At 37.6% G+C, this 23,818-nt stretch overlaps 1 protein-coding gene across 2 annotated transcripts in view; it reads left to right on the top strand.

Moving 5' to 3' along the window:
• The window catches only part of ANK3 (ankyrin 3), a 713,837-nt gene that overhangs the window by 611,441 nt on the left and 78,578 nt on the right, over positions 1 to 23,818 (top strand). For both annotated transcript variants that reach the window (XM_026454835.2, XM_023185582.3), the window contains 2 exons: positions 15,854 to 15,960; positions 21,085 to 21,309. In XM_026454835.2, coding sequence (XP_026310620.1) covers positions 15,854 to 15,960; positions 21,085 to 21,309 — 332 coding nt within the window. The remainder of the gene's footprint in view (positions 1 to 15,853; positions 15,961 to 21,084; positions 21,310 to 23,818) is intronic.

Here is a 23,818-nt window from a genome sequence, read left to right as displayed (position 1 = left end):
ATTTCAGAAAACATGAAAGAAGTCTGTTAGCCAAAAATCACCTGAAGATACGTTATGGAAAATGTATATGTAAATGAAATCATGTCTTGGATTTGTCAAAAGATCTTTCTATTTAAAGCAATGACTCAATCTAGACCACTTATGAGCATCTCTTGGTGAAATGTGGTGTGTGGGGATATGTGTGTGGGGGGCGGGGTGTGTGTGAAAGAGTCTCGCTCTGTCACTCAGGCTGGAGTACAGTGGCATGATCTCAGCTCACTGTAACCTCCGCCTCCTGGGTTCAAGTGATTCTTGTGCCTCACCCTCCCTATTAGCTGGAATTACATGCATGTGCCACCATGCCCGGCTAATTTTTGTATTTTTTAGCAGAGATGGAATTTTGCCATGTTGCCCAAGCTCATCTCCAACTCTGGACCTCAAGTGATCCGCCCACCTTGTCCTTCCAAAGTGCTGGGATTACAGGTGTGAGCCACCGTGCCCTGCCACCTGGAGAACTTTTAAAAAGACGGTTGCTCAGTTTCTGATTTCTTTGGCCTGTGTAGAGTCTGGACATGCAATTCTAAATGTACCCAAGATTGAAAGCCACTGATTCATAGTCAGTGTTCTTAAGTGGGGGTGCACACTGGAATTACCTGTGGCTCTTTTAAAAACAAGCTGCCTGCAGAATCAGAATTTCCATGTCTGGGTTGTACCTTTAGTTAGTAACTACCGATTTAAGGCAACTCTCACTGGAAGCTTGGTGTGTATTGGTCAGTCAACGTCTAATGTATTTGTTTTATAAGCTCAGATTCGTGTGTGTCAGATTGTGTGAGAGCAACACCTGTGCTTGGAAACATTCCTCTCCAAACAGGAGTTAATAAAGAAAGAAAAGGGATGAGTCTAAACTGAAGCCTGATTGTCTGGGATGATTTTCATAGCATGGTGCTTTCATTTCTTCTGATGAAATTATTGAAAGCAACTGTCTGGTGGTACAACTTAATGTACTTAAGACACATTACTGTGTGTGATCCACATCAGACAGTGTTCATTACATAAATGGAATGCTATTCACTATAAATCCTTGAGTGTCAGGAGATATAATGGTGGTAACACTTACAGTGGTGGTGAAAACAGCTGATTTTGAGCACCTATTATGTGCCTGGAACTATTCTAAGTGATTTAGCAGTATTCAGTTGTTTACAGTTCACAATATTCCTATGAAATAATTTGTTAACCCCATTCAAATGATGAAGAGGTCAGGCACGGTGGCTCACACCTGTAATCCCAGCACTTTGGGAGGCCAAGGTGGGTGGATCATTGGAGGTCAGGAGTTCGAGACCAGCCTGGCCAACATGGTGAAATCCTGTCTCTACTAAAAATACAAAATTTAGCAGAGTGGCAGTGGTGCATGCCTGTAATCCCAGCTACTCGGGAGGCTGAGGTGGGAGGATCACTTGAGCCTGGGAGGCGGAGGTTGCCGTGAGCCAAGATTGCACCACTGCACTCCAGTCTGGGCGAGATAGTGAGACCCTATCTCAAAAAAGAAAAGAAAATGGAGAAACTGAGGCACAGACAGCTTGAGTGACTCACCCCCGGGGGCACAGCTTGTAAGTGGCAGAGTCACTGGCCATCTGGCTCCAGATTGCCTCATTTTATCCTGAACACTCTGCATCTGCATTGCTCAGTGAAAGAGAAAGGCCCGTGAGGAGTCCAGGTATTTTATAATCTGTCCTCTGGGATCTTGTACTTGCTAGTATTCTTGGTCGGGCCACAGAACCCCATCGTGATCTATTTTTTAGCATGAAAGATTATATTTAGACCGTGTTCTTCATTACATTTATTTCTAATCCTAATAAAGTCTTTTATTTATTCAATGTGCTTTAAAATGAACTGACATAACATATTCAGTAACAATTATAAAAAGTATGAAGAACTGGCCGGGCGCAGTGGCTCATGCCTGTAATTCCAGCACTTTGGGAGGTCAAGATGGGCAGATCACATGGTCAGGAGATGGAGACCATCCTGGCTAACACGGTGAAACCCTGTCTCTACTAAAACTACAAAAAGTTAGCTGGGCGTCGTGGCACGCGCCTGTAATCCCAGCTACTTGGGAGGCCAAGGCAGCAGAACCGCTTGAACCCAGTAGGTGGAGGTTGCAGTGAGACGAGATCGCACCACTGCACTCCAGCCTGGGACACTGAGCGAGACTCTGTCTCAAAAAAAAAGGACTAAAAATTATGGCATGGAAGGCATCATTACAGGAATGGAAATATATGACCTTCAGACAGATGAAAGGTAGAAGGCATGACGCCAGTTTACAAATAGATAGCAGGCTAACCAATTAATTTCTCTTCCTTTAAATGATCCTAGAATTAGTTCTAAGACCGAAAGGTATACATATACTGTAGGCAGAAACATTTAGTTCAGTATGACTTTTTATAGAGTCGTTCAAAGACGGGAGAAAAGCAGAAGTCACTTACCGATGTCGGTTGGTTTGCCCTGGGTACACCCATTTGGCTTTCCGCATATACCCATTTCCATGGCAGTGCCTGGATCTGGTGGCCGAATCCCTAACCCCTACCCATTTCTCAGCTAATGTTGTTTAGACAGGGCATAAGTCCCTCCTGTTCTGCAACACTGATACCCAAATCAGGCCGTTCAGAGCATTCGTATCTCCTGGATTACAGCAGTTACTTTAGGATGAAAAGTGAAATCTGAGCCCGTCTAGTGAGACTCAAATTTGAGACGCTGTCTAACCTTTTGGGAAAGAAAAACTCCACTGGGGTTCCTAAGCTATAAAGATGACATAAGCCCAAAGCTGCTGGGAGTAGAATGTGAAGACAAATGATTCCTACCATCATTTGAGCTGGATTCAACCAACCTTGAAGTTAGCACCATTCAGATTTTCTTGCCATATAAACCAGCAATTTAATTTCAATCTCCCCCATCCCTGGAAAGGGAGTATCTTAAACCAGTTCAATTTGGTTTTCTGTCATGACTAATGTGCTTGCTGTTGGTGGTAATGAAACCTGGTAGGAACAACCACATATCAATGGAAACATAAAAAGTCTAGCATCTTAAAGTGCCATTCAGCCTTGAGATTCTATTATTTTATGCTTTCTCTCTAAAATTAAATAAATCCAATGTTAAAAGAAAAAGAAAATGAGGAACTATGATTTAAGAGAATGCTATAAACTTGGGTATTTCTTTTTACTTTTCTTTTCTTTTCTTTTTTTTTTTTGAGATAGAGCCTCACTCTGTCACCCAGGCTGGAGTGCAGTGGCGTGATCTCAGCTTACAGCAACCTCTGCCTCCCCGATTCAAGCAATTTTCATGCCTCAGCCTCCCCAGTAGCTGGGATTACAAGCACGCACCACCACACCTTGCTAATTTTTTTTGTATTTTTAGTAGAGACGGAGTTTTACCATGTTGACCAGGCTGGTCTCAAACTTCTGGCCTCATGTGATCCGCCCACCTCTGCCTCCCAAAGTGCTGAGATAACAGATGTGAGCCACCACTCCTGGATAAACTTGGGTATTTCTAAACAAACATTTTAGAAAGGAGCCCCTTGCCAATTGATCACTCTCCAATGAACACCTTCCATTTCCTTATAGTTCTGTTGACTTAGGGACAGTGTATCTATGAGAAGAGAGGAATAGGACAGCTGTTTGGCCCTGCTCTCTGTCTGAGTAGATTGCTTTCTTTTGAAGACTTCCTTTTCAGACTAGATTTGCCTACATGGTTTGTTCCTGAGGGGACTAGTGGCAAGCCTTCAATAGTGACTGGTGTAGAAGGCTTAACTAGACTATGATGTCAACAGTTGCACTGGCTGTTTGAATGCTGTTTGAATGGAGAACATTCTGTAAGTGATATTGGAGGCCTCATTATAGCCATCATGTACAGGAAGGCTGCTGTCGCATCTTCTACCCCATAACTCTTCTCATTTATCTCACAGGCAAGGATCCTGATTCCTTTGGATTGGACTTGGTCTTTTTTGAGGCTAAGAATGATTTCATATACATTTAGTCATATAATGTGTAATGTACAATTTGATATGTTAGCAAGTAGTGTGAAAATTGGAGAGTTCTTCAGAAGAAACTACCTGCTTGTATTTTCAAGATCTAGGCATTTTCAATTATCTCAGTAATACGAAGGGAAAAGAACACCTAACCCAAAAGACTGCCTATGCTAACAGTCAGATTTTCCTCCTCTACCTCTCTACCCTATTCCACCCACACTCCCACCCCCATCTCCCACACCCAGTGGCATATAAACCTTGCTATTTCTTTCATGTAAGCTAATTTCTAAAGGGGGGTGCTCAGAAATGTGCATGGTGGCAGAAGGTAGCCAGCCTCAGATTAAAGATTTGCTAGAGATAGTCCCCCTAGAAGATAAGCACATTTGACTGGTGACATTTAATATGCTGCTTTCTCTCTTCAAAATGCTTTGCCAGCATTACTCAGGTGATCCATTCAACACCTCTCAAAGACTGGTCAGCAAGATTACAGATTTTTTTTTTTTTCTAAGGCAGAGAGGTTGGTATTATGATTTCCTTAAGGTAGTGCAGTTAGTTTTGATGTCTCAAACTGGGTGTTGACACACTCACCTTCCACCCTGACCTTGATTCACTTTCTTTGTTCAAGTTCACAACCAGATTGTCTTGAAATCAATCCACTTTGGAAATTTAACGTAGTTTCTTTATGTGCTATTCTCAAATAAAATAAGTCTTAAGAGTAATAGGAGTTGACTTCAAGAAAATAAATACTGTAAGGGAAAAAAGACCTGCTTTTTCTATTATAGTAGGACTTTAATTTTTATTTTATTTTACTACTTGTGTCAGGTTTCCTTTTATGGAATCCGTTTCGTAAAAGTGTTTCCCTGTAGTTGTGCTGGATGTTTAAACCTGCTACTATCGATCTGGGTAGGAGTTTGCCATTTCACTCAATATCCACCGCACATCACAATAATTATAATACTTAATACGGTACCTGCCACAATATTTTATTAAATGCATCATCTCATTTCATGCTTTTGGCTACCTAATGGAATGGGTATTGTGATTACCACTTTACAGACAAGGAGGCTAGGGCTGTGAGGAGTGTTTAGCTTGTCCAGTTAAATAGCTTGTCCACAGCTATTAGGCAGTAGAGCTGAGAACAGACTGTAAATCCGATGGGTGCTTAAACTCATTCTCCTCCTGGCCATTACGCAATAGTGCCACTCTAATAAGCGAAGCATAGCAGATCTGAGTAAAGCGGATTAGCCATGGGAAGAATTGATGCATAGACAAGTATTTTGCAAAGCAAAAACACCGCTATTATTTTTGTTAACCCAGCAGGCAGCTCTGACTTCTCCCTGTGGTGTGAAAAGGATATGCTACCCTAAATATCTACATAGAGAGATGCAACATTATAGAAATATAAAAAATAAATGATCTTCAATTATTAAAAATCTAGAGGTAGGCTGGGCACAGTGGCTCATGCCTATAATCCCAGCACTTTGGGAGGCCGAGGCGGGTAGATCACTTAAGCCATGAGTTCGAGACCTGCCTGGCTAGCATGGTGAAACCCCGTCTCTACTAAAAATACAAAAAATAAAATAAAATCAGCTGGGCATGGTGGCACATGCCTGTAATCCCAGCTACTGGGGAGGCTGAGGCAGGAGAATCGCTTGAACCCGGGAGGCAGAGGTTGCAGTGAGCCAAGATAGATCGCGCCACTGCACTTGAGCCTAGGCAACACAGTGAGACTCTGCCTCAAAAAATAAAATAAATAAGTAAATCGCCAGGGTATGAGATTAGCATCATCTATGTTTTTGTTTTCATGGTAATTTAGAATTTTCAAGTCACTTTCACATTACTTGGGCCATTCCCTTCTCACAGCGAATCAGGGCAATTAATATTTTTTACCTGTCACTCTAATGCAGAAATGGAGGTTCAGTGAGTTTTCTGACTTGCCATTCACTGGGCTATGGAGTGACACAGCCTGATTCAAACCCAAGTCATCTTATTCTTTGTGTGGGGAACTGACTGTCTCATGAGTTCCCCTGCCTTGGCCCTGTCCAAGTTGTGGCCATAGAGTGAAGTTATCCCTGATAGCCCTTTACTTTCTGTGGCTCCCAGTCTGATTGTATCATCCAACTGTTGCTAAACTAAATTGTATTTACAGTCTTCCAGAATTGTTGCACTGAGTGTTGCATGTGACCTGTTACTGGGAGATTTGTGGTTGCTGTTAACATTAGCCTGTCAAGCCCACTAGTTAATATGCAAGACCACCTTCCCCCATAGGTGGTAGAGCTGTTAAGATAAGGAAACTTGCAGAGTTAGTTCTGGTCCTTAACTCATGTCATCTAACACTGGAGGTTGACAGTCAGCAACCTAAAGAATTACTATATTGGAGTTAATTGCATTTCCTTTTTTCTCTCTCTCTTGCAAACACTTTCTTGACCCTGCCTCTTTTCTTCCCTGCCTAGACAATTATTTCCAGACCTGGGCATTTGGGTGTGTCCTTGTTTGTAAGGCCAGTATGTACTTGTTCTCCTCTTTCCTCTGATGAATAGGACTAGTGAGAAACTATTTTTGGAAAGTATTAAGCTCTTGGAGACAGTGATATCATCATTAGTCAGGCTTTGGACTCTATTAAATAATGCGCATTTTCAGTTTAATAATCCTTGACATCACTTCCAAAATGAAAAGTGATATGCTTATTCATATTATCTTTGGCATGGGAATAAAAAATTATTAAAAATTTAATGTGAATTTTTCTTTAACATAGTGTTCTATTAAAGCCACCCAGTGCTAGGTGTTAACTTCGTATTGCCTGGTTTTTGAAGTCTCTCTAAACCTCAGTCTCTTCATCTGTCAAATGGCTCCATTACTCCCAGGGCTAATAGGTTCTGACAACTCAAACAAAAAAATGAATGTATAGGGCTAAGTCAGTCCTTGGCCATTGAACTAATGCACAGTAAGTTGTGGTATTGCTGTTAACAAAGGAATGTAAATATTTTGAGTCAATAAATAAGACCTAGGCATTGATAAGATGCATTCTTGAATGGCTTCCATTGGTGTGATAAAAGCATCCTGTGTATATTACTACAATGTCCCAGTGCTGGGACTGGAATATTTTTATTTTTGCTGTTTTCCCCCATAAATGATCAGATTGTAACAAATGAGCTAATTAATATAAGTGAAAGTCCTTTGAGAAGTATGGAAGGCTTTACACATGTAAGGAGACGTTATTATAATTCCATGCCAACACCAGCACTGCATTAGTGCCAGACTTTGACGTATGTTTTCTTTTATCTCCATATCAACCATCCCCAATTTGGAAATGCAGAAACGAAGGCTGAGAAAAGTTGAGTAATCTGCTAATGATCACAAAACCAGCAGGTGATGCTGGGGCATCTCTGAAGGAGCTTTCAATAAGTAAAGATAAAGAAAGGTCAATGGCAAAATATCTCCTTTATTCCTGCTGGAGGCCAGGCGAGGACTAGCTTAGTGTCTGAGCCACGTGGGCCTGCTAACTGGACCCCTGAGATAGGCACACTCCCCTACCTGTTGACTGTGGTGCTGGCCCAGGCCAGGCACACTCTTTGCAGAAGTAGGCTTTGGAGAGAAGAGGAGGCTGCTCACTCTCTGTGCCCATAGATTGAAAACTGGATCTGAGCAGAACCTTCCCAGCTACCTTTCCCAAATCTGTCACTCAGATACATCACTTTAATTTCCAGGGCTAAAGTGAATACAAAGGGGCAGGGAGAGGCCCACAGTTACACAACTGAGTTGTCTTTTCAAACTGGAAAAATCGGGAATGGGAAAGAAGTGTTTCCATTAACAAGAGGCAAAGGCAATTTCCAAATCTAAGTCTGTGACTCAACTTCAAAGCCAAGCTTTTCCATTAAGCCCAGGCAACACCCCTCCTTGCTGAGGAAACTTAAAAGTCGGGTCAAGTTCGTCTTTAACCATCATCATATGTGGTATCCTGTTTATTATTTTTATTTTAAATTTTTGTAAATACATAGTAGGTATATATATTTATGGGTGACATGAGATGTTTTTATACAGGCATGCAGTGCATAATCACATCAGAGTAAATGGGGTATCCATCACCTCAAGCATTTGTCCTTTGTGCTACAAACAATCCAATTATGTACTTTTAGTTATTTTACAGTATACAATTAAATTTCTTTTGACTATAATCGCTCTGTTGCACTACCAAATACTAGGGTCTTATACTTTTTTTTTTTTTTTTTTTTAAAGAAAGGGTCTGGCCCTGTCACCCAGACTGGAGTGCAGTGGCACTACCTTGGCTCACTGCAACCTCTACCTCCCAGCTCAAGCCATCCTCCCTCCTTAGCCTTCCAGGTAGCTGGGACTACAGGCACACACCACCACGCTTGACTCTTCTTTGTAATTTTTATAGAGATGGGATTTTGCCATGTTGCCCAGGCTGGTCTTAAACTCCTGAGCTCAAGTCATCCACCCACCTTGGCCTCCCAAGTGCTGGGATTACAGACATGAGCCGTGCACCCTGCCTTTATTCATTCCTTCTGTTTTGTTTGTTTGTTTGTTTGTTTGTTTGTACGTTTTAACCATTCCCACTACCCTCCACTCCCCGCACTCCCTTACGACCCTTCCTAGCCTCTGGTAACAATCTTTCTACTTTCTATCTCCGTGAACTCGGTTATTTTAATTTTTAGCTTTTACAAAGAAGTGAGAACATGAGAAATTTGTCTTTCTGTGCCCAGCTTATGCTAACATAATTACCTCCAGTTCCATCCATGTTGTTGCAAATGACAGCCTCTCATTCTTTTTTATGGCTGAACAGTACTCCATTGTGCATACATACTCCATTGTGTATGTATTTTCTATTTCTATTCATCTGTGGATGGACACTTAGGTTGCTTCCAAATCTTGGCTATTGCGAATAGTGCTGCAATAAATATGGGAGTGCAGATGTCTCTTTGATATACTGCTTTTCTTTTGGGTATATACCTAGCAGTGGGCTTGCTGGATAGCATGGTAGCTCTATTTTCAGTTTTTCGAGGAACCTCCAGACTGCTCTCTGTGGTGGTTGCATTCTCAGCAACAGTGTAAGAGGGTTCCCTTTTCTCCAAATCCTGGTTAGAATTTGTTATTGCCTAACTTCTGGATAAAAACTATTTTAACTAGGGTGAGATTATATCTCATTATGGTTTTGATTTAAATTTCTCTGATGAGCAGTGATGTTGGGGACTTTTTCACATACCTGTTTGCCATTTGTATGTCTTCTTTTGAGAAATGCCTATTCAGGTCTTTTGCCCATTATTATTAGATTTGTTTTTTCCTAGAGAGTTGTTTGAGCTCCTTATATATTCTGGTTATTAATCCCTTGTCAGATGGATAGTTTGTCAATACGTTCTCCCATTCTGTGGATTGTCTCTTCACTTTGCTGATTGTTTCTTTTGCTGTGCAGAAGCTCTTCAGCTTGATGTGATCCCATTTGTCTATTTTTGCTTTGGCTGTCTGTGCTTGTGGGGTATTACTGAAGAAATTTTTGCACAGTTCAATGTCCTGGAGAGTTTCCTTAATGTGTATGTTTTTTTAATAGTTTCATAGTTTGAGGTCTTAGATTTAAGTCTTTAATTCATTTTGATTTGATTTTTGAATATGGCGAGAGATAGGGGCCTAGTTTCATTCTTTTACATATGGCTATCTAATTTTCCCAGCGTCATTTATTGAAGAGACTATTACTCTTCTAATGTACATTCTTAGCACCTTTGTCAAAAATCAGTTCACTGTAGATGTATGGATTTATATCTGGGTTCTATATTCTGTTCCACTGATCTATGTGTCTGATTTTTCCCCAGCACCATGCCGTTTTGGTGACTATGTCTCTGTAGTATAATTTGAAGTCAGATAATGTGATTCTTCCAGTTTTGTTATTTTCACTTAGGATAGCTTTGGCTGTTCTGAGTCTTTTGTAGTTCCACATACATTTTAGGATTTTTTTTAAATTTCTGTGAAGAATATCATTATTTTGATAGAGATTGCATTGAATCCATAGATTGCTTTGGGCAGTATGAACATACTGTTAAATATTTAACAATATTGATTCTCCCAATCCATGAACATGGAATATCTGTTAATCACTTTATTTCTTTTTATTTATTTATTTATTTATTTGTAATTTTTTTGAGATGAAGTCTCGCTCTGTTGCCCAGGCTAGAGTGGAATGGCACGATCTCGGCTCACTGCAACTTCTGCATCCTGGCTTCGAGTGATTCTCCTGTCTCAGTCTCCCGAGTAGCTGGGATTACAGGTGCATGCCACCATACCTGTCTGATTTTCTTTTTGAATTTTTAGTAGAGATGGGGTTTCACCATATTGGGCAGGTTGATCTTGAACTCCTGACCTGAAGTGATCCACCCGCCTCAGCCTCCCAAAGTGTTGGGATTATAGGCATGAGTCACCACTGCGCCCGGCCCTGTTAATCATTTTAAATGTCTATTTGTTCAGTAATTAAATAGAGGCAAAGTTTTTTGCTAGTACTGCGGTGTGCTATGCACAGTTACGTGTCAGAACAAACGTAAGTGAATAGTTGAAATTTTATATTTCGGTTTTAAGTAGATTCTAATCTGTAGGAGTAAGTCTTTACAGACAGGTAGCATGGAAATGAAATACTAATTCAGTATCTATATAAAACCATAGGTTCCATTGAATTGCTTCATTTTATAGTTAGATGGATGCTCCATAGGAAGTGTATTTTGTTTGCCTGTATTTAGGTTATTAAACTTGAGTTATGTCTGTTCATAAACCTGAGCAAACCTCTCTGAAAACACAAAACTCAGAAGAGAAAGTACTAAGGCACCTAAAAACATGTTTAAGTGTTACTATCTGGGACAAATATTGGGACATATAGCTCAAAATAATATAGCTCATTGTTTTGATCAGGTATGAGATTTGTTCATGTTACAACAAAGCTTCAATGAGTGGCAGAGTTGCAAGAGTAGAGAAGTTAAGAAAGGACTCAGAGGGATGTGGAATCCATGTCCTGGCACACTCTGGCTTTGATAAATATTACATGATTGCAGTGATACCTTTTTGTGAGATATAATTCATTGTTTCAATAATTAATGGTACCAGTGCATGTTTCTAACAGTACCAAAGGTAAATAATTTACTGTAATTACCAAAGAGGAATGATATTATTTATTTATGAGAACTGTTTTTAAAAAAATGAATCTTTGTGAAAAATAACCTTAGGCTCCCCAGTATAGGAACTGTAGCTTGCCCTCCACTCCACTCATGCCAAAAAAATTAAAGGAACGTCACTACTTTGTATTAAGTATTTTGCCCTACTCTGAAGGTCTGTTGGTTTGGTTCTCCAAAAGTCGGTATAAGTTGTTGTTAAATAAGGCCAGACTGAAACCAACACCTCATCTTTGGTTAACCCATATAGAATTTGAGAACTTTCCTAAATGGTTTATTGCCTTTGGCAGGTTAGAATCTTGGTTTCTTGGATTCTTATTAGAAGCTTAATTGCACACCCATTCACTAGATGTGTCCTTGCTCATTAAATGCAGATAAAGCTGTTCCTCATTCATTTTTGCATTTTCCTAGGACGTGGGTGAGATAGTGACTTGCATGTAATTGCTCTACAAATTTATTTTTCAATTTGACTTCAGGGCTATTTTTTAAAAATCTGTGTAATTCAGAGTAAGTTTTTAAATTTAGATTTTATTATTACCAAAGTTTTGCAATTAAATAAAAAGCCGTATCATTCTACAAGACATACTTGTTAGGAAGAAACATAATCCCCATATACACCTTCAGTCCCCAATTTCTCCTTTCCAGAGACAAGTGCTTGGAATAATTTTTGATGACTCTTATGATGTGCTTGCATATCTCTAAATACTACATGTATATTGTTCTTGTTGATTTTTCTCCATTTCAGGAATGATTTACTGACTTCCCCAAATGAAAGCTGAAGCTTTAATTTTTTCCCACACTTTTCCTCCCCAACCATGCACACTTTGTATCCTCTCATTTCCCCAAACAGTTGTAATTTATTTTGCTTATAGCTGTATTTGATGCTTATCTTGTTACGCCTATATAAATGTTACATATGTGGCTTATATTGTGATTGCTCTTCCTTCCTTCCTTCCTTCTTTCTTTCTTTCTTTCTTTCTTTCTTTCTTTCTTTCTTTCTTTCTTTCTTTCTTTCTTTCTTTCTTTCTTTCTCCTTCTTTCTTTCTTTCTTTCTCCTTCTTTCTTTCTCTTTCTTTCTTTCTTTCTTTCTTTCTTTCTTTCTCCTTCCTTCCTTCCTTCCTTCCTTCCTTCCTTCCTTCCTTCCTTCCTTCCTTCCTTCCTTCCTTCGTTCCTTCCATGGAGTCTTGCTTTGTCACCCAGGCTGGAGTGCAGTGGCACAATCTCAGCTCACTGCAACCTCCACCTCCCAGGTTCAGGCAATTCTCCTGCCTCAGCTTCCCAAGTAACTGGGATTACAGGTGCATGCTACCACTGCCAGCTAATTTTTTGTATTTTTAGTAGAGAAGGGGTTTCACCATGTTGGCCAGACTGGTCTCAAACTCCTGACCTCAAGTGATCTACCCACCTCAGCCTCCCAAAGTGCTGGGAATACAGTCATGAGCCACCACGCCCGACCTGATTGCTTTTTCTTTCCAGCACAATATTTTATTTTCCCTGGGGTTTTTCACTTGCTTGATGTCCTCTGTGCATATCAATAGTCCAACCCCAAAACTCTCCCCAAGGTGTACATATCTCTCAATATGTTCACATTCGTTAGGTGATCTATCTGTCTTGTCTACTTACCTCATCTTGCTTTGAGTTTTCTTACTTGTCATATTCCTTGTAGGTCCACTGCACACAGATGTGCTCTTGGGGTCTTCCTTCATCATAACCATGAAAATTCCCTTTGATTTCTCTTGTGTTGGAGTCCATGACCTCCTTTTTCTTGGGTTAGTCCTTCATTTTGGTGGAGTACATCTTCCGGTAGTTTCCTCAGAGAGTGCATGAGAAAAACGTTTTTTAAGGTTTTATATATCTGAAAATATCTGTCTAGTTCATACTTGTTTTTAGTTTAGCTGGTTATAGAATTCTGACTTGCAGTCATTTCCTGTCAGAATGTTGAAGGAATTGCTCCATTGCCTTTTACCTTCATGTTTTGCGTTAAAAGTCTGATACAGTCACTCCATCTGTGACCATTTTTTCTCTCCATGTTTATAGACTCTGTCTTTGTCTCCACATTCGGAAATGTTACAATGATGTACCATAATGAGTTCTGTATTCACAGTGCTGGTCACTCACTGGGTCATTTTACTCTGGCAAACTCTGTCTTCAGCTCTGGAAAAGTTTATTAAACTGTTTCCTTAATTTATTTTCCTTTGTTCACAATTTTTTTTTTTCTTTCTAGAACTTCTTGTTTTTAGACTGAGGAGGAAGATTTGAACCTCCTGAACTTATCTTTTGCTTTCTTGTATTTCTTCTCCTGTTTTCTAGAATTAAAAATTTCTCTATACTTTCTAGGTTTTTTTCAATATATTTGTTACTTTCTAAGAGTTCTTTTTCCCTGAATGTTTCTTTTTTTTTTTTTTTTTAATAAGTAGTCTATTGTTTCATGGGTGTAAAAATCTCATCTCTCTAGATATTAATGAATAATTTTAAGTTTTATTCTCCCTGAAAAGCCTGTTTCCTCCAATTTGCTTTCCTTCTGTTTGCTTGTTTGTTTTGTTTTATACTAGATGCTTTTCTCAACTGTCTAGTGACTGACAGCTGTCTACTCATTAATAAGCTCATTGGAAGCTCTCTATATCTTGTAGACGTTGTCATCCGTGATTTCCACTGAAGTAATAAGCCGGAACATTTCACTGGGAAATTACAGTGGGCAGGTCAGAATCCTCAGAGACTTCCCATTTTTCTGCCTAGAACTCTGTCCCTAACTGTGTCTGGGAGACCAGTAAAGGAAGGCAGGGAGTCTGAATATTCAGTATACAATCCCCATTTTCAGTATGGTGCCTCTAGCCTTCTAGTCTCCTGCCTTCAGTCTTCTGCTAGGGTTGGTGGTAGTGATGGCAGGGGATCATTATTTGACAACCGAGGGGATTATGAAAGTCAAATCACTTTTTAAAGATAATTCTAGCCAATCCTGTTTCTCTGCTGATGTGTTTTCTCTTATTCTCTCTGTCCTTTCTGTGTGCGTATTTTTAAATATGTGACTGTCATTTTACTGAGGTTTCAGTAGAAAGCAGACTGAGGGGGAACTTTGGGCTAAAACCTTTTATCAGATGTGGTACATTCTTAGCCATTATCTTTCCAGATACAGCTTCTACTTTATTCTCTTCTTCTCTTCTATTTCTAAGGGTCCAATTTACACTTAGGTTAAAATCTCTCAGTGTTCCACATCTTGTACTGTTTTCTATTTTTTTTAACCTATCCTTCATTTTGTATATTTTTCCATTTAGGGCTCTAACTTAACCCTCTTTTATATTGTGTCTATGTCAAGAACCGACATTGTATTTAGCACTGAACCAATGCCCATTTGATTCCTTCTTATGTATATTCTAGTGTTCTATCCCTTTTAATTTATTTTCTCTATCTTTCCCTGTGTTTTTGTAAACATACTAATCATAGTTATTATAAAGCACTTATTAGCTTACCTCAGAATCTGGATGGCCTAGGAGTCTATTTATAGTGTCTATCTAGCTTGGTTTGGTTTTATTTCGTTTTTCTGTTTTTATCCATCCACTCTGACCATGCTTGGCAATTTTTCACTTTATGCTAGACATGGTGTATAAAAAATTGTGGACACACTAGACATGGTGTATAAAAAATTGTGGACACACCCAAAGGTGATCTATTCCTCCACAGAATGTTTGCCCTCCCTCTGCTAGGCAAATAGAATAGTGAATTTTAATTCAGTAAAGATTTTGCTGAAATGAGGCTGGTCTGCAGCCCTGGCGAAAGCTCACACTACCTCTGTTTTCCCCCCAGCTCACCAGCCTCCTTATTTAAAATTGTGGTATGATCTTCAAATCTCTTCCCATTATAAGTTCTAAACGTTTAGGTCATTTTCTTATTAACTGCCAAAAATCTCCATTATGCTCTTCAGAGATATTTCTGGTTAGGTTTTGAGCTTCCTGTTCTGCACAGCTTCAGAATTCAGCACATGTTCTTAGCAGGAAACTGTAGCATGCTTGAGGCCACCCAAATCTCCAGCAAAACTCTCCTGGCTTTTCTATTCAACAACAGTGATCCCTGTAGGTTAAAAGTACAAATCTGCTTGCACTGGTAACTGACGAAAGCCTGTAAGTTAAAAATGGGCAACAGAAAGTCAGCTCAACTCCTGAAGGTGTTCCCCCTCCCAGAGTTTGGTAGTTCTTTTAGTTCTTGATGCTTCAGCCGCGCTCTCTGCTGCATTCAGATACAATTTCTGTATTTTATCTGGCTTACTTGGCAGAAGCACTAGGTTGCTACTAGCTACTCTGCCCCACTTGGAACCAGAAGTCATCAAGATTGAATTTTTCGTTTTTTATTTTGAGAATTGGGAAAAAAAATTACAGTTGTTATAGGATTAATTTGGAGACATGTTGAAGTGCTTAAAATCATAGTTGGAGTTAGTTCTATGATATTTCTTTGCCATGTCAGTTACCCAGGGAGCTTTCTTAAAAGATTAAAATAAAACAAGATATCAATAGACTTTATTTTCTAACATTATGATACTCAGATTTCAATGTATTTCTATAGAGGAGAATTTAAAAATTATTTATGTTGAATGTAAGTCTATCTGGAATTAGAAGAATACGGATATATTTTATATGTGTAGAGAAACCAGTCTTGTATGGTTTGTTGATGTAATTTAATTTACCGTTTTATTTTTCAGCATCTAACATTCACAAGGGAATTTGATTCAGATTCTCTTAGACATTACAGCTGGGCTGCAGACACCTTAGACAATGTCAATCTTGTTTCAAGCCCCATTCATTCTGGGTGAGTAACCTAAATGTCACTTTTCATTATCCTACTACATGAACAGTGCATTCATTATTTACAGTTATAAATTCACATCAACAAGCTTCATATATATGAATATATTCATGTATAAAATGTATATTCATTAGTATATGTGAACCATATTTGTAAATCATTATGAAATTTTCTTTCTAGGTAATTCTGTATGAGTGTTTTTGAGAAAAATTTAATTTTGTTAGAAAAAATAATGAAATTATTGATACAACAAACTTTCCTGGCTATTCTAATCTTCTAGGTCTTTACTTTTACTTTTCAGAAAATTTCCTTTTTAAATTTTTTAAAATTTGAAACATAGTGATTTTTCTCCATTTTACTTTTCTATTCAAAAGAAATTTTTCTAGGTATCTGATTTTTCTTTCCAATAGAAAATTAAATATGTAAGTATGCCTGTTAATTTACCTTAACTGACTTTTGTGCTTCCCTTAATGATAGAAGAATTTCTGTCAAATATTTAGTGGTTGTTTTTGTTTTTGACTGGGTCTGGCTCTGTTGGCCAGGCTGGAGTGCAGTGGTGCAGTCTTGGCTTACTGCAACCTCTACCTCCTGGGCTCAAGCCATTCTCCCATCTCAGCTTCCTGAGTAGCTGAGACCACAGGTACGCACCACCATGCTCGGATAATTTTTGTATTTTTTCATAGAGATGAAGTCTCACCATGTTGCCTAGGCTGTTCTCAAACTCCTGAGCTTAAGCAATCTGCCCGCCTTTGCCTCCCAAACTGCTGGATCACAGGCCTGAGCCACCACACCCAGCAAATATTTAGTTTTTAAATGAGCAGTAAGCTCTGGTATTGTCATTTTTTTCTCATATGATACAGGTCTTTGATTTGACAAATGATTTGTTTTGTGTGATTTTCCTTTTAAAAGAATATATAAATTTGAACTTTCAAGTTGGTGCCTTCTGCATTTCTGAAATAAAATTACAAATAAGTTGTATTAATTTGTAATTAGAGAAAAAGAAATGAATAAAAAGAATAAAGATATTTACTTAAAAATTTTTTTTTTTTTTACATGAGGAGACAGCCTCCTTATGCTGCCTCCCTGGTCAATGGAATTTGAGGCAGGAGGCTAAAAGGGGACCTGCTTTAGTTACTGAATTAATAAATTAGTGTTTCTTTAGATACTGGATTCTTCATCTTTGGGTAACTCAAATTGGGGATAATTGACATCCATATAAGTAGAATCAAAATAATTCATTAAAATGATGAATATCTCAAAGTATTTTTGCCTTTGAAATTGGCATTTAGGCCATAAGTTAATTGTGGACAAGGGCAGATTATTTTGGAATTAAATAAATTAACAATAATTAACATTCATGAAGTGCTTCATATATTATATGAAGTATTTGCTGCTGCTCCTAATTAAAATAAATCGTAATAGCTAATGTTTACTTACTTCTTGTCATGTGCCTGGCATTGTGCTAAATCTTTTACATGTGTTGTCTCATTTATATTTACTTGAACTTTATAATGATACTGTGAGGTACATATTACTCATTATCCTCATTTTACAAATAAAAAATCAGACTCAGGAACGCTTCAGGTTAAAGTATAGTTATAAATTTTGGCTTTGTAATACTACAATTCTGAGAAACAGATCAATATCATTCAAACGGGAATAATTGACTTGAAAGTGCTTCATAAATTATAAACTTTATGGTGGCTTTTGAGTTATTAACATTGCATTTCTTTAACTCAATTAGAAAAACCTTGAATTATTATAATTTTAAACTGCTAAAAATATTTATATAATTTATATTCGATGCATATCAGTCTAATGTTAGAAAAGCAAAAAAAAAAATCAGATTCAAGAAGGAAAATATACAACATTTGGGATACATTTAGGGAACAAACATGTTGAGTTTTTTGAATCACGCTTGATGAATTGCCTCCATATTTCAAATACTCGAAACTATCACTTTGTATTCTCTACAAATCAAAGACAAGGTACTAGGGCTTAATTTAGTAAACTGAGAAGTTGAAGAAACATGATAATAAAATCAGAAATGAACTTTCCCATACATTAAAAACAATGAAGTATTTGAGTATGCAAGTTATGTCCCCTTCACCTTGAACGTTATTGACGTTACTGAAGACAACAGAGACAATAGACACATGCAGGAAAGCAAAAGTAATGGCAGCAGGTGTGGGCTTCTTTGAAAAGGAAAATACAGACCTGGTGTAGACTTAGAAATATTTCACTGATGCCAGATCCTTGCAGTTTATGCACCTATGTAAGGCAGATATTTTTCTAGGTTGTCCCACAAATGCCAAATGCCCTGGTTTCATTTTCTGATGGTTTTTATTTTTCCTTTGCTTGTCATTGACATTTTCTGTTGCTTGCTTCTAATTATATTACATTAATTTTTCCCATTTGCTTTCTAAATTATTTTGCAGCTGTTCTTCTCCACTTCCTCAGTATGATTCAAGGTGATAACTGTGTCCTTTATGTGAACCATCCTTTTTGTATTTTTAATTTATGTGAATTTTTCCCATAGTTAGATCGTGTCAATGTCTGTAGTGTATATCAGCATTTGTCATCCTGCTGTTCCTAAAACTAGAAATATTCATGTATTAGTTTTAGGATCATTTGTAGAATTTGTGCTATAGTTTAAATATTAATAAGATACAAATATTATTACATATTACCTTTTAATTTGTTCTATAAGTTATGTTGCATGACTTTTTTACACAGAATATGTAAGACGGGTTTGTAAAACAAATCACTGTATTTTATAATGTTATTAAATAATAGGACCCATGTCCTGTTTAATGAATAGTCCCACTTTTCCTCAGTCTGTTGACTCCATGAAGTTGAGAACCTCAGAACAATAGATGGTTGCTGATGAGCCCCAGCCATGCACTGTGTGCTATACAAAACACAGAGAAAGAGACACTTCCAGTTTGTTGTTAATATCATCTTAACTAGTGTTTTCTCCATTGGTTCTGATATTCTTTGCAGCTGAGCTATTGTTATTTTAATTCTGATAAACTGTACCTTCATTCCGCTCAGCTCCAATCAGCTATCTACCTATCTATCCACCCATCAGTCAATTAGTATTAGTAACCAAGTCTCACCTACACAGTTTCTAAGCAAAATAGTTTTATTCATTGATTTATTCAGTAAATATTTATTGTGTCCCTATTTTGTGCTAGAATTGTGCTTGGCTCTGCAGGTCAAGCAGTGAACAAGACAGACCCAATCAGAATTACTATCTAAATTGTTGAGACTCAGTGGTTGCCAGGGCAAATATTCCCCTCTCAGTGGAAACACTCCAGTGTCTGTGTTTGTGTGTACTGACACAACTGAATCTTCAAGCCCAAAATTTGTCGTGAATCATTTTAAATCCATTCTGTTACTATTATTCCTAATGAAAAATTGATTTCGTAGTTACAACTACTAAATGCAGGGAATGATTCGATTTTGTCTTATAATATTGCCATATTGCCTCGTTACTGAATAAAAGTAGTTGTTAAACATACATATGTCTAAGAAAATGTAGGCAGCCCAGAGCAATTTCAGGTGAGCCTCATGTCTTTTAGCATTGGTAACAATTCATCCCAACACTTGTTCAAGTGAACAAGTATCTTTTTCTTTGACTAGGGAGGAGTGATTTTTGTTTTCTTTTTGTTTTTGAGAGAGTCAGTGTTTTCCCCTTTAACTTAATTAGCATAGTGGTCCCAATCTCCCAAAATCGATAGAATGTTATAAAAGACATAAATTAATTCAGAGCAAAATGGTTAAATCCAAAACGAGCAAAAGGGTGTGAAGACGAATCCACCTTACTGATGAGGAGAGTTGGTTCTAGGAATCTGATGGGCTGAAAAATGATCGCCAGCCCATTGCCTCTCCCTGTGGGGATCACAGGCCAGTTTGCTTGAAAAGGTCACTCTTTCAAGGTCAAGAGGTATCATTCTTCAGAAGAGGGTCCCCAGCTAGGGGTCTTAAATTCTGTTTGCAGGATGTTAGCATTGTTTTTAGAGGAAAAAATAGTAAAGAATTTTGATGGATGGGATTTTTTTTTTTCCAAAAACACTTTAAGAATTCAGACAATTTTCCAGTTATCACCATTTTGTACTGTGCTAGTAATCTATATTTTCATATGTGGAAACTAGAATACAGGGATATATTTGTGTTCCGCTATCTGACCTTAACTCTTCCACACATTGAACTCACGGATTGATGTTTACTTAGAGCTCTGTGATAGTAACTGTGTTAAAAGTCTGTGATGATGATAGTGGAACCGTGCATACGTGATAGAAGACAGTGATTCCACTATGCTTCTACCCAAATATAACAGTTAATTTCTTTACACTGCCATACCTATTAATACATGTGGACTGTTTTTTCCTTATTAGCTTTAATAAAAGGCCAATGACAGAATTATATAATTTAGAGTCACTTTCTAAAAGTCTAAGTTCCATTTTTTAATTGTATAAAATATTCAAATTTAGGTTATTTCAGACAGCTTTTAAGCCCATATTTATACTGAAAACATTTAATCCCTTTCCATCAAAATCACCTTAGCAAATCTAGTCATCTCCTGCTTTTATTCTTATATTCTACTTTGTCATAGTAAAAATTAGTGTTGGTATGATTAAATATACATTCATTTTATGAGTCATAAATGTCAAGACATACTGTGGAGTTTCATCTTACTTGTAGGAGACCATATGGCAGCATATGGCAAAAACCACTCATAGTTAAAATGACCTTTGAATATAAAGACCACAGTTTTTTTTTTTTTTGTTTTAAATGCATGAGAATCCTCTTAATAGACAGTTTTTGACTCCAGTTTTGAAACCTCCCTTATTCCTTCCATTTGAGCCTGGTAAAGTAGTTGGCTTTTCTGTTTGGGGGCCATGTTCTACCAAAAATAAGTGTGTTTCAGTTTTTGCAAAGTACACAAGTTAAATGCATGTTTGATGTGACTCCACCGTATTTACTTCTGGTTTATCTTTAAAGAGAGGAAATGATAGCTACGTTGTCTGTCACTTTAAATAAACTTTAACATTTAATTTCAAAACTTGCTGTGAACACGGTTTATTTCCATCCTTGAATTGGCCTCTGATCTTCTCCCCACAGGTTTCTGGTTAGCTTTATGGTGGACGCGAGAGGGGGTTCCATGAGAGGAAGCCGTCACCATGGGATGAGAATCATCATTCCTCCACGCAAGTGTACGGCCCCCACTCGAATCACCTGCCGTTTGGTAAAGAGACATAAACTGGCCAACCCACCCCCCATGGTGGAAGGAGAGGGATTAGCCAGTAGGCTGGTAGAAATGGGTCCTGCAGGGGCACAATTTTTAGGGTAAGTTGTTTTGTCAATGTTAACCTTGGCCCTCACAACGCATCTTTGATTTTCTTTACCTTTGTTAACTCCAACAGTTAACTCTTAAAACTGCTTAGTTGGACCTGATTGAGTATACTTTTTGTAAAGTGTCAAAGGTCACAAAGCTGTGTGATTCTGTGAAAGGCTAATAGGCTGATACTTTCTTAACTCAGTTTGCTGGTCAAGGCTTTTACTAACCGAGAAGCATGTTCTCTGCTCAGCAAGTGCACGGAACCCTAGTGGTCCCTGTAGAAGTCAAGGCACCATTCCAGGGAAAAAATACAGATGCTGGAATTATTTTACCGCATTGAATATATGGCTGCTTTGGGGACATGTCTTTTTAAAGAAAATTTTTCGGGAAACAGTTCATTGTGATATGGTATTTTACAAAAAGGAAAAATAAATTTAATTCATTTTCTGAGGTGGCACTTGGGTGCAAATCAGGCAGGCTCTGTCGTGACTGACAGTTTGTTCACAATTTCCCCTTCTCGTTTCTCTTTCTGCTGCATGGATGTTATTCAGTAAACTGCATCTTCCTACCAATCCTCCCCCTGTAAATGAGGGTGAGAGCTTGGTTAGCCGAATCCTGCAGCTTGGGCCTCAAGGAACAAAATTTATTGGGTAGGACCTTTATAGACAAGATACAGAATGTCTACAATTTTTTTTTCCATTTTCAATTTTTTTCTGTCACACCCATGGTCTGATTCTTGTCTTAAGTTTATTTTTATTTTTTAAGTTTTTTTTTTAAATGCTTTCAGTTGATGTGTGTCACTGAAAGAAAAAAAAATCATAGTGGCTTGACTTAATGTAGCACCGCTACCTATCTTGTGCTTTTCAAGCATGTGGAATTCACTGCAAGCATTCTGCTTTCATAACTTCGTGCTTTTGTAAACCTTTCTTTAATTTGAAATGTTTCTTCTGAATATGATAGTTTTTAAAGACAGCGACAGTCTTTAACCCAGTGTAAGAGAAGGTATTTGCAGGCTTTGAGTCAAAATTTGCTATAAATTATATGTCTGTACACCTGTGTGTGTGTGCGCGTGCATGTATGTGTGTGTAATCAGATCTTTTAAAAGCACATGAGTACTGTGTAATTTTTTATGGGCTTTGAGAAGAAGTCATCAATAAGTAAACTAATTTGGAAAGTGTTGGGACAATAAGATATTTAAATAAAAGTAAATAGACAGCAGATAGAATATTCTTTTAAAGTTATAAAATTGTTTTGTTTGGTTTTGCTTAAGCTGAAATGCACTGGTATTTGTTGTTTGTTCGCTTGTCTGTTTGATTGTTGTATTTGCCTTGGCAGTCTGCATGAAGAAACCTGTTAATGAAAAGCTATGCTTGGCTTTCACCTTGGTCAAAGACCCTTGTTCATACCTTCTCTCCAATATCATTGAACATCATACATAAAGCCACATTCCTTAAATATTTACAGAGACAGTATCTGACACATTAACCTGCAAAGATTGTATCTTGTTCTCAAAACTAAATACAATTTAATGTTTAATTATAAAGTGTAGTTAAAAACTCTTGTAAATACCTTAATCTTGAAATTATTAATACTGCTAAGAACACTTGATTTTGTTTCTACCTATTGAAGAATAAAGGCATTATAAAAATTATTTTTTAACCTTTAATTTGAATTCTGATTTTGCCAAAAGCAAAATGATCATATTTATCATCCCCGTTTTAAGCGAATGCTCTTCCAATAAATCGATATTCATCTTTTTATTTATGTTATTTGATCATTATAGATGATGATCCCTTTTTCTGCTCTTACTTATTTAAGTCTGTATCTTCTGTTATCACATATATCTAAACACATAATTTAAGAAGTGGGGTTCCATACAACCTCTGTAGGAGAATAATGATACTGTCTACTTAAATGTCATAAAATAAAGCTGCACAATCCAACTACATAAACTGTGTGTGATTGTGGTCTGCTTACTTCCATTCATCTCTTTTAGTATTTATCCTATTTTAAAATTTAACAAAATTATTTCCCGTGGCTTGATTGGCTATGTTCAATTTGCAGCCATTCTTTTACATTCCTTTGCAAAAGGACACTGTCAAAAAGTACTGTGTCGTTATATGACCATTGCAAACCAACAAGTACTTTTTCAGAAAGTGTAAGTATTCCTATGCAGGTTATATTAGAGCCAGGAATTGAAGCTACCTACTACCATTTCACAAATTGAAAAGCACAGGAACTCTCTTAACCGTATGGCCATGAAAGGCATGGAATCTGCCTGTTGGAGGAGTCGTTATCATATTGATTGTTTTCTTGCTAAGGAGAAAATATAGCAATCATCTTTCAAACTAGGAACTTTATAGAATTTTTTTCAAAGAAATGACTGTGTCCTTTTAAATCATTAGCATTTGTATAATATACCTATTGTGTCTTTTAAAAATGGACCAACTTTCTTATGGTCTACTTTAATAACTTTCCATTCTGATTCAAAATTCCTATTTATATGTACTGAAAAAG

This window comes from Piliocolobus tephrosceles, chromosome 9, assembly GCF_002776525.5.
Source record: "Piliocolobus tephrosceles isolate RC106 chromosome 9, ASM277652v3, whole genome shotgun sequence".
In the NCBI taxonomy this organism is placed as follows: Eukaryota; Metazoa; Chordata; class Mammalia; order Primates; family Cercopithecidae; genus Piliocolobus; species Piliocolobus tephrosceles.
This window is presented reverse-complemented; position numbering and strand designations above follow the sequence as displayed.